The 12,202-nt window shown below is 35.4% G+C and overlaps 1 protein-coding gene across 2 annotated transcripts in view; it reads right to left on the minus strand.

Annotated features, from left to right (window-relative positions):
• The window catches only part of PEX1 (peroxisomal biogenesis factor 1), a 28,814-nt gene that overhangs the window by 2,884 nt on the left and 13,728 nt on the right, over positions 1–12,202 (minus strand). Inside the window, exons 11-21 of one of the 2 annotated variants that reach the window (XM_074900280.1) lie at positions 11,977–12,073; positions 10,695–10,865; positions 9,118–9,272; positions 7,676–7,862; positions 7,313–7,482; positions 6,324–6,458; positions 5,666–5,730; positions 4,719–4,861; positions 4,538–4,641; positions 3,188–3,364; positions 1,400–1,630 (exon numbers count right to left, since the gene is read on the minus strand). In XM_074900280.1, coding sequence (XP_074756381.1) covers positions 1,400–1,630; positions 3,188–3,364; positions 4,538–4,641; positions 4,719–4,861; positions 5,666–5,730; positions 6,324–6,458; positions 7,313–7,482; positions 7,676–7,862; positions 9,118–9,272; positions 10,695–10,865; positions 11,977–12,073 — 1,635 coding nt within the window. Of the gene's footprint in view, positions 1–1,399; positions 1,631–3,187; positions 3,365–4,537; positions 4,642–4,718; positions 4,862–5,665; positions 5,731–6,323; positions 6,459–7,312; positions 7,483–7,672; positions 7,863–9,117; positions 9,273–10,694; positions 10,866–11,976; positions 12,074–12,202 lie in introns of both variants that reach the window. The other variant, XM_074900279.1, reaches the window with a different exon arrangement.

Here is a 12,202-nt window from a genome sequence, read left to right on the forward strand (position 1 = left end):
ATCACATACATAACTTTTTAAACAGAAAGGTTTAGGTTAATTTGCCAAGATGTGTTGTGTTGGGAAAAGTACAAATTTGAAAATGAAGTGTTTCATGTTTGGAAAAAATCTAAATATTTTTGCAATGGTCTACCTCAAAAAGAATAAAGATCAACTAAGTCCATTGTTTTATTTATGGATGAAAATCAGTTGTTCTGAAATCTGAGCAAGTTTTTGTAGCTTTGGAATGATTCATAATGTAAATATTCATCACCTCCAAACTCTCTGTGCACTTAATAAAATATGCAACTTCCAAGTTCAACAGCTTTAAGAGATCAAAGTCCTTGTAGCCTTGCTGAAAAGCTTTCACAGTGAGAGGAAAATTGAAGTCTCTAAAGATACATTAATTGAACACTGTCATCTATAATGCAAGATAAAACACACAAAAGCAGCGTAGCAGTCAGTAATTAGTTCTCCAATGTCAAAGTAAGTTATTTTTGGCTTTAAGAATAAATGCAAGACAGTTTTGAAAATGAGTCTAACAACTTTGATAACTATTACAGTAACAGTTCTACAACACATCTTGAAAATGAATGTCCTATGGATCACACGCAAACTCTCAAGTCTCTCTGTAGAGCCTCCCTATCCTCATGCAACTCGACACTCCTGCTTACCTTGGTGTCATTTGTGAACTTACTGATAATACACTCTATGTACTTATCAAGATCATCAATAAAGATGTTGAACAGAAATGGTCCCAACACCGAGCCCTGAGGAATACCACTGTGACTGGCTGTCAGCTGGATCTAGCTCCATTGACCACCACTCCCTGGGACCGTCCATCCAGCCAGTGCTTGACCCAGCAGACTGTTCACTCATCCAGGCCATGAGCAGCCAGTTTTACTGTGAGAATTCTATGGGGAACTGTGTAGAATGCTTTTCAGAAATCCAGGCCAACCATATCCACTGCTTTTCCCTCATCCAATAGTTCAAAAAGTATTACTTACTTTTTGAAAGCTGGATGGTCATTGTTTAGTAATAAAATGGAGTTAAAATAAAAATCACCATCAAAAAGTCAAAAACTGTTTTAGTAACAAACGTTGGAAGGTAACAAGCCATTAGACCAGACAGTAAGATCTACGATGAATGTAGTTTGCCTGATTATAAGGTATTAAGCAGTGTTTTGGGATTTTGATTTTAAAGTCCTGCAAAGTTGCAGAGAAGTCCATATTGTATTTTGCCAGATAATATCTTTTCATGTTCTTTCCCATCATGGACCACAAGGTATTGGATGAAGACAGTTTAAAGGACAAAGCAGACATAACTGTAATTATAAAACCATACCATTTGCCTAGTTCATTTTTTCTGCTTCACAACTGAAAATATTTAGAAAATTCAAAATATTAAGCAAGTAATTTACCAGTTCTGAAGGAGTTCCGTTTCCCAGCTCTGATTCATAAGAGCTTCCAAAATAAAGACGATACATATTGGACCTTGGATCTTCAGGAAGCAAGTCAGACATGTCTAAAGAAATAAGAGACTGCTCTAGCCCTGCTTCTCCATCTGTTGCTGAATCATCTGAGCCACTGCTGTGGTTTAGAAAAACCATGGAAGAGAGACTGAAGTCACTATCAGAACTAGAACCAAAATCCTGTGACAAAGAACAGAACAGAACATTAGAAGTGTTAACTCGTAACTAACTGTAATCTGAAATACATTTTAAAAAATCATACACAGTGCAAATTAAAGTATCAATTTACATTTGATTCTAGTAATCTTTCTCTGGGTGTACATTTCCACATATTTTGCTAAAAAAATCCAATGCCTTTAAGCAGAATTTTCTGTCTTCATGCTAGAAAAATAATTTGATAAAATTTTAAGGTTTTATTTGTTTGCTTTGAACTGTCTCACTCACTCTAACAGCAAGTGTCAGGAAACTTCATGTACAGTTCTGTTGTATCACTTCTGTCTCAAGTATTTCCTCCAAGCATTTCAGTATCTCATGTAAAGTGCTCTAGGAGATTGTGGTGAGTCTACTTTTACAGTGCCTAATTGCTGTACTCCTCTTCAGCCATAGCCAACACATTTTACATGCTGAAGTGGAAATCATAGTTGTTGCTTTATACTGGTGTCTGCAAACCTTTTTGATTGTACACCAAAAAATTTCTGAGTGCACTCCACCAAATATATGCATATTTATTTATTTTTAATTTATATACATGTACTTTTGAAGTTCTAGTGTCTTCTTTCTGCACCTCAGTGGTCTGTCTTGTGCACCACCAGGGGTGGTTGCACACCACTCTGGAGACCACTGCCTTAGACAATGGCCTCCTCTACTGACAGATAATCATCGGGTATCCTTACAACTACTTACTTTCTGATGCTGCAAGGGAAGAGATTGTTAAGGAAGATATGCTGGAGATCCCTCCCAATACTAAGAGGTGCATCCTCAGAGCCCCATCCCTTGGTTAACAGCTGGGACATAAAGAACCCAAAAGGTCTCTTTGCTTTTGAATCCCTGACCCAACCCTTCCCTTCGACCTCTAAGCAGTGGAACCCATGCCTGCCCCTTTCCAGCTAGAACCATACGACAGGCATTAGAAATGTGAGGAGAGGTAGCTGAATAGAGGCTAAAAGAGGAAAGAACCTGTCAGTCATTTATGAGTGGGATCCTGGACCTTGGAAGTGCACGTATTAGATCGTGCCTGGAAGATGAACCAGACCAAGCTACTTCAGATATCACCATCCTCTCTCTTCTCTCCTGACCTTTGATCACAGTCTGCTGGAACAACTCAACAAAACCCACCAGTTCCTTGCTTCCTCCATCATCCAAAACGTGCCACCTCAAAACTGAATTTTGCTAGCTACTCCTAAGAAACTCTGAGTGGGATCCTTCCTACTGATCTGTCAGTCATTCCTCATAACAATGATAAACAGATTTGGCTTACATAAATCTATTTAACACCTTAAACACCTATCATAAAATGGAAAGAAAAAGGGTTTAAGAAGTATTTAAACTATTTTTTTTACGCTATTCTTGCCTTTTTCTGCAAACATGTTAAGATTTTAATCCTCTGTATACAAATATAGGAGAACTAAATCTTATTAAAAATAATTTTGGAAAAAAAAAGGATAAAATTAATTCTTTCAAACATATCCATGTCAAAATAAAAAGAACAGAGATTTCTTTTGTATGAGTTTTATTTACCTGTGTTAAACCTGAACCTAAATTAGCATGGATTGCCTCTAATTGGGCATTGTACAATAAAGCTTTTAGGTCAGCCCCTGTGAACCATTCTGTTTTTGCTGCCAGATCCTGAAAGTCCACATCGTTTGCCAAGGACAGGGAATGACTGAGAGCTTTTAAGATTTCATAGCGTGAATTCTGTAAAAGGGGAAAAAAAAAAAGTCAGTAAAGCAACCTTGTCCTGATTGCTAGGTAGTGCCTTTGGCCCTGTTACAAGCAACTTCCTATCTGAAGGAGGATCTTTTTTAGAAGACACTACCCTAATAATAGTACATATAAGACATACTGTACAGTAATCAATCTTTAAAATATAGGCATACATTTTGTTACATTTCTTAAAGAGTCTAAGAGAAACTGTATGAAATGCAGTATACTGAAAAATATCTTTCTCTAAATATAATTAATATCTGGAATTTTTTAATATATGAAATATTTAAAAATATGAAAGTGAACTCTGCTACTTATATGTCCTTTTGCAAAGAGAAGTATGATGAGAGTGAAAAACTTCTGTTTACCTCCTGAATGATCATACTCTAAACCAGAAGTTTACAAAAAAAAAAAAAAAAAAAAAAAAAGGAAAAAGGGAGTATATATCTGTATTCTTAAGGCACAGGATCATCTTCTTCATGTGTGGTTGAGAATGAAATGATGTGTTGTTTGTTAAATGTGCCAACCAATCTGAAAATGAACACTAAGTTTTTCTCATAAAATGGGGAATCAAAGATACATCTTGTACAGCCTCAAAGGCCTGATCCAAAACCCACTAATCAATGGGAATTGTTCCTTTCCTTATTAGTGACAGATCTGACTTAAAAAGAACTTGAATATTCTAAATTAAATGTGAGTAAAGAATAGTGGGGATCAACTGAATTTGGAATAAAACTGCTCTGAAAACTGCAGATAATTCAAGAGTTGTGTTGGGAATAGCTATAGTTCATCACTTCAAGCAAATGGCAGATCCACCAGACTGATGATAAGATGCAGAACATGATAAACACTACCCGGCATCCAATTTCTTTCTGCAGACTAGTTTCCTTCTTTACTCTATTTTTTTAAATCAGCTATATCCACAAGAACATGATTTGATCCTGGAGATTGTGGTAAACAGCCTTGTCTTTCCCCAGTTTTAAGCAAACACACACACAGACACTAAAATCAGTGAATTTATACGGTTGTGTAACTGGAGCTGGGCAATGAAGTTCGCTGTCGAGGTTTGAAATGCCACTAAATATAAAGAAAAGGAGAATAAAGTCCGTTAGTTTGATTTTTTTTTTTAACTTGCCTTTCATGTAAAATGTTTTGTTTCCTCACCTGATCAGGAGGTGGACAGTACAGGCACTTATCCAGTCGACCTGGCCTTAACAAAGCAGGGTCAATCAAGTCTGGGCGACTAGTAGCAGCTAGCACATAAACCCCTTAGGAAAGCGCAGAAAAATATCATTAACATCTGCTAAACTTTTGCATAAAAAGGAGCACACAGATGAATTACTACCTTGTAAGCCTTCCACACCATCTAACTGAGTCAACAGTTGGTTAACTACTCGGTCGGTAACTCCTGTGTTGTCATGGCCTCGGCGAGGAGCAATAGAATCAAACTCATCGAAGAAAACGATACAAGGCTTAGCTGCCTGAGCTCTAAAAGGTTAAAAAAAGACAATACTTAAATTCTGTTTAAGTTTAGGTCACAGGTAAAACTGCTTAGAAATATTAATTGCTTTTTGCTTCAGAGAACAGTTATGTTTAATGATAGATGAGAAAATCTGTTTTCTGTAGAAATTAAGAGGTTCTGAAGAATTGGATTGCAATGGAATCACTGCTCGTTTTTATGACACACCTTTCACTCACTTTATAATTTCTGAAGTACTCAACTGTTGTGTTAATATACATGAAAGCTCTAAAATCCAATCACTGCAGACAAAGTCTTGGCTTATGTACAACTAACACAAAGACTGCCTACGCTGTAAACTACACAAGAAGCAAAGGCTATGCAGGATATGGTTTACATTAGTGAACACTGAGGGTCAGTAAGGACAGATTTGTTAAAACAAAACAACTGGCACTGAGGACCTCAATACCAAGTCTAGTATGATCCTATGTACTGAGTGTTCATTACTAGTTGGAGCACACTCGGCTGTCTCCTGGAGTCATGTGAAAGGAATTCAGCATGTGTTTTCCAAGACAGTTCTGTGATGTGAATCAACACACTGTAAATGGGGAGAACCGGCAGTTCACTTTCCAAAATGCACTCCTGATCTGAGCTAAAATGCTCAGTTCTTAAATAATGATAGTTAAGTTGAACTTGCCAAGATTCAGCATCACTAATTATTTCAGATGCTTTTATGATCTGACACCATGTCTCTCCTAGGACAACAAAATTATTTCCTGGAGGTTCAACCAATAAAATTCATTGATAACCTGACCAATCTTTACAAAGCCAACCTGTTAAAGATATCTCGAACTGCTTGCTCACTTGCTCCAATGTATTTGCTGAGCAGCTCTGGTCCCTAAAAAAAAACCCATCAGAAAAGAACTTTCATGATATGTTTCTTAGTTTGAATGTGCAAATCAATGTCAGCATAGATTTTATATACCGGAGTGAATTTTCTTGTAACCGAGAATGGTATCTCTGAATAGAAGAGCTGAGATGTCTAGATAAGCCAAAAGAATCTTTTAAGGATTCCAACTTACTTTAAAGTAATAATTTCTGTTTTTCTACTATAACAGAACATGTGTGATTGTAGCAAAAGCAACAGCTTATACATATTTTGAAAATATATTTAAAATGCATTGCTCAACTTCATTGTCCGCTGGAAGCAAAATCCAGGCTCTTGTTATAAAAAAACATGAGAAACTAAGAACATCTCATTAAATTTTGTAATTCTGACTAATAAATAATTATGAAAAAAAAAAAATCATCTCAGTAATACAACTCTGAAGTTCCAGGGGTCAGATGGTGGTATATCCAGAGACATACTGAATTTTAAATGTGAGTTTCTTACTTTGGTGTTATGACCTCACAAGCACATACTTCCAGGTATTGTTAAACTATTTCATTCAATTAATAAAATGAATCAGTTAATCTTCAAACTCTTGCTACCTTGATGCTGATGAAATTCATTCCACTCTCTCGAGCAACTACTCCTGCTAATAGTGTTTTTCCTGTTCCAGGTGCTCCATACAGCAAGACTCCTGATCTCTGTCGTAAGGGCAGGTTTGCAAATAATTCTGGATACTGGAAAAGAATTTCAACAAGACATATTCTAAAATATGTAATTATTCTGCAGTGTACTGTAACATCACTGATTAGTGTTGATTTTTGTCTCAATGGAATGTGTCTAATTTCTTTTATCCACATTATTATCACAAGAGCTCATCTGGACTCTTGTTAGTTTACCTGGGGCTCAAGTGGGTTCCTAGGCTTCATAGATACTTAAAATACAAACAAGTGGCATTTTCTACTAAGAGGAAACAGGACAGAATAGGGATGGACTAGAGCTTTATAATGTCCATGTTGGTACTTCTGAATTCCTATTTTCATTATGAACTGATATGATTAAATTATATAAGTATACAGTAAAAGTGTTGGTCCATTATACAAAAAACTGTTCAGTCATTTCATTGGAAGACTGAAATGGATGGTCATGAGTGCTGGAAGTTTTAAGCAAGCAAGGCAGAAAGGCCACAGTAAAATAAAGGGGAATTGATGGATTTGCATTCATCCAAAAGAGAATACTTCTCTAGCAAAAGCACTGCAGAAGGCAGCTGGAAACGTTATCTTTACAAAGTCTAATAATAAACCCTGCAACACAGAGAGTAGCAAAGATGATGTTAGCAATACTGAAGTATTCTAGACGCTTGATCCGTAGAAATCCACAAGCCATTGCCTTTTGTATTTGGAAGAAGGAAGGGGAAGGAGAAAAAGTCTTCCAGTAGCTGAAGACAGCTGAAGGCTGGGAAACTACAAAAGTAGCTTAAAATCATACCTGTTGTCTTTTTGTCAAATACCATGTCACACCTTAAAAATAATTCTTCCCCTACTAATATTATATACACAATTCAAGTAACTAATTTAAAAGAACTGGGTACCTTTGCAGGTAACATGATGGTATCCGTAAGTATCTGCTTTACATCTTTTAAGCCACCAATCCTGTCCCAGCCAATGTCTTTAGGTTTATGAAGGTTGACATTTCTCAGAGCTAATGGAGTAAAATCTTTTAAAGCTTTCTGAAAATCTGTAGTTGAGAGATTCAATTCTGCTTAAAGAAAAAAAAAAAAACAAAACAGTCCTGAACAAAAAAAACCAAACACAGCCTACCAGTAACAAATTTCTCACAATATGTAGCAACTAAATACATTTTAACCCCGGCTCTTTATTTCTGTATTATTTCACAGGTTCTCGATAACAGAAGTAAGACTATGAAAGAAGAGATTTTGTTGTCAACATACCACCATTTTGAAAAGCATTCTGGTTGGAAACACAGGCATGAATGGCACGATCAACCAGCATAGTAAAATCTCTAGCAACAAAACCTTCCGTTTCCTTTGCAAGACATTGGAGGTCAAGATCAGAGAACTTCTTTATATCAGAATTCAATTTCTTTTTTATTATTGAATACAGGATTTCACATCTTTGCTTCTGAAAAATAGAATTGTGCAGCAAGTGTATATTGAGTTTAATATTTATATGGATTTCAGAAATTCAAAAAGTAAATACCTAAAAGTCACTATAATTTCCTTAAATATTTACACATCACTAAACCTTCAAATGACAAAATCTGAGCAGGCTTGAATATAAATAAAAGTTGGCTCTTTAGATCAATTTCAATAAATCCACCCATTACATAACTACAAACGTTTATCTTTCCACAGCTATCTTAAAATCCAGCAATAATAATGAAACAACCCTCCACCCCACAGATTCGACTGTTTTACACCCATTTTTTCTGTTTTACAGGAAAAGGAACTTCTTTCATTTTGCTGATATGAGCAGAATATATTTGAGATTAAATATACTGCATTAGCTAAAACACATCAGATCATTTGGTGTCTTTTGAGATCCTGACTTTTCCAGTGATGCCTCATGCTTATTCATGTATTAGTATTAAAAATTATAAAAGCAGACTTGCAGGAAGTGAAAGCTACACTGTATCTAACACAGGATCCCCTCCTCAGTGACTTTTAAGAGCTAGCCTGTGATGCAAGACAAGCAGGCAGGAACACCTCCTGTTAAATACAGTTGCCATATTGTCATGTCATTAGGGCATGCACAAGTACAAAGTGTCTGCTTTCTCCTGCAATGAAGTTATACTGTTTATTCTTCCCTCTATCCACTTTACTTTTCAAAATGGACTATATTAAAAAAGTAGAGGGATATAACTAATACAGAAAACTCACTCAAAACTCTCACATAAAATTAACATTTAGTTTTAATAACATTTTAAAAATACACATGCTAGGGGCATACTTATTCCTGCAAGGAGTGAATAAATTTAATCTCATTTCTCTAACTGTAGTGACTTACATGTTTCTTCAAAGCTGCTCCTCTAGAATCCCCTTACAGGTAACAAGGAGACATGCATATCTCACCTATGTTAGACAACCTGACTCGTTTTACATGGAACTGAATGTCCTCTGAACACACCCTTCTCTCACCACTGAAGATAGGGAGAGTGGGGCCAACTGGGAGTTTTCACTGGATTACTTTTGATTTTTTAAACTTTATAATGACAGAGTAAGTTCTGAGGTATTTAAGTATCTTGAAAGAACTTCTAATGTTTCCAGATTTTTTTGTCATCTTTGGGTGTAACCTACTATTTTTGCAGCTGTTCCAGTACTATATTTGAGGCTGCTGGGAAGGCAAACAACATTTTAACCATTTTACCTGGATTTACCTGATCTGGAGAACGGATACATTTGAAGCACTGAAATATGTGAGTTCCTTGAGCTGAAACCAGGGAAGGATGTAGGGAGTGTTCAGACTGACTTGTGGCAATTAATGCAATCAAACTTCCCATGGAAATAACTTCTTTTATCAGATCTTTCAAAACTAAACACAGAAGACATTTCTCCATGAATTGCAAAATAACAAAAGATTCTGCATTGCATAACAGTAATTTCTGCTATACTGGAGATCAGCATTAGGACACACAAAATATAACATCTTATTCTATATCTGTTTTATTCCCATGTTTAGAGGCTTTTTTTAAATTTAAAAAATAAAAGATGTATAGTTGTTGGTTTTTTTTTTTTCCTAGGACAGTACCTTCTGTTAATAAAATTCCATCAGAAGTGCTCTTTAAAAGCTAAATTTGTAACATCACTGATAATGTCTATCACAGGATATTAAACAGGGATTTTTTTTATGTGTGCTATGATCACTGTTCTAGAATTATTCTTCCCTCCATACAAACAAAAAAGGGAAAGTTGCAAGAATAAAAATAGATACTAAGCCTAGAAAATAACCAATCTGGGAAAAAATAATGTATGAAAGTCAAAGAAATTATGGATGCAAGGTAGATCCTGATGGAATTATATTTAAAACTCTAAAATTCTGTTGTACCCATTATACCTGTAAATAATAAGAAACATGAACAATTCTTTGAGTAACTTAAGTGCACATTTTTGAAAAATAAATTATGGTACAATTTTCTGACCTTCAGAAGTAATTTAATAAAAAATTACACTAACTCCCTCAAACTGAGGTAAGAAATGGAAGATACTTTTTGCTATGGCTTTAATTTTACATGAACAGAGTTGAATATAGCTAAAAAAAAGATATTAATTTTCATCATTTAAATTTAATTTTATTTTGCAACTTATCACTGAATAGATTTTAAGGAATAAAAAGAAACTGTATACAGGATGTCAAACTACAATTGATAATCTTATTTTTAAAATCTATGGATTGTTACATTGTAAAACAGTTGTTCTACAAAGTATACCAAGTAGGATGATAAAGAAGTTAGTACTCATCTAAAAGAAGTTGGTTCTGAACATTGATAAGTATCAAATTTATGTATCTCTGTAATTATAAATAATAATTATGGAAAATGTGATCAATTTTGATATGTCAATTATAATATTGATCTTATAAGTAATTATCAGTTAAAGACTAATCTGTAAATTGTAAGCAATTGCAACCTATTTGAGTGCATGAGAAAAATAAAAAGGAACTGAGAAGCATCTGCCACTGGCAGTGGTACCAACAACAGCCATTGCCATCAGCAGTGGTGGTGCATGTACCATTGGCAATGACTACTCCAAGCTCTGAGGGGACCGTTTTGATTCAGCTAGTGGTCCACAAATGGTCTACAAACTTGTAATTTGTGAATCCCTGCCATGGAATACCACACAGTCCAGAGGCAATAATGATACAGACATATCTGTCCATGTAGGACAGTACAACTGAGGTGCAAGAAATTCCAAGATGCATTATGTTTTTATCCAAACACAGGTAGCACAGTATTACCATAAGCAAGTCTATTGCTTTGAACTGTTTCAGGGCTGTTCTCATGCTCTGGTGTAGAAGGTACTCCAACAATGTGATCAAGATCATCCATCAAAAGAATGGATGGTTGTCTCCATGCTGCCTCTAAAAAAGCTTCTTCCACACTTTTCCTTATGTTTGCTAATCTTTTTCCTAAAACAGAAACACAATTTTAATGACAAAACGTATCAGGAAAAAAAATCATCAAACTGACTACATCTTGTTCATATAATACTACAATGTTAGCTTAACTTCACTCCTATAAAGCCAGGTACCAAGATTCAACCAGAGGCAATAGTCAGTGAAGAAAGAGTCCATACCTTCTACCAAAAAAAGTACTAGAAGGATCCACCTGTCCTAAAATGAAATTCATCATCTTTCACTAACCACTATAGAAGCCTACAGGTCTAATTTCTAGACAGTTTAAAACAGAACAGTATCAGCAGCACTCTAAATTAGCTACTAAAGAATCCTGCAATTGGAAGAATTTTTCAGAGCAAAGGACCTCGCTCTTTATCAATCTTTCCCTTTTTCTCTGGAGCAAGGAGCTTAGTAGGGACTTTAGAAAAAACAGTACAGCCATGCAATGTAAGGGCTCTGTAACAAAACAGTTGAGTATTCTCTGCCTCTGTAACACCGAGACTATTTAGGAAAGCCAGTAAGCGAAAGAGTGAAAAAAGCCTTTTTTGTCTTCTTACATCTTTGCTGCAAAATACTTATTTTGAACTCACAAAACCTAAGGATTCATCTCATCATCACTCATAATCATGAGTGTTAGATGACTACTGCCAACATACACTAGGTTAAGTATATATGCCATCATAAATCAGGTTTCAGCTGGTTGTTTGATCCTTCTTTGGCGCCTGTGTCATTTTTTCACTGATTAATACAGGTACCCTTTAACACTTGTAGTTTTTCAATATAACACTTGTAATTTTTTAATGTAATGCTCCAGCTAGCACAGCTGAAAAAAAACCAGTTCAACTTGAAACTTCTTCCTATTTTGTAACAATCAGAAATAAGTACAGCAAGCATTGTTTGAATTTGGTGGTGGTACATGGGACAGAAACTGATAGAAGTGTGAAATAAGCTTACGGCAGCTGTATTTTCATCAGACTGTTAAAGATGCTCATTGCAAGGCATCAAATATCCTTGCAAAAGCTGTAATAATACTAGAAAAAATGATTCAGACTAAATATAGTGACTTTGTAATTGTGCTTCATCATACAGCAAACATTTGAGAGTAAAAAAAAAATTATCATACCTCTTAAAGCTTTACAATCAATTACTTCCACATGGGCATCCAGTCTATCGAACGCTTCTCTGCAGATGGCCTTTGATAATGCTGACTTTCCACTTCCCTACAAAAATAAATGCAAGCTAATGTAAATTGACAGAACTAGGAGTTTTTGTCACAGTATACACCAGTTAACAAGCTGGGAAAGCTGTATGCACACTGGTTTTATTCCTCACCGAAAATATATACGTGG

Source organism: Athene noctua, chromosome 2, assembly GCF_965140245.1.
Source record: "Athene noctua chromosome 2, bAthNoc1.hap1.1, whole genome shotgun sequence".
NCBI lineage: Eukaryota > Metazoa > Chordata > Aves > Strigiformes > Strigidae > Athene > Athene noctua.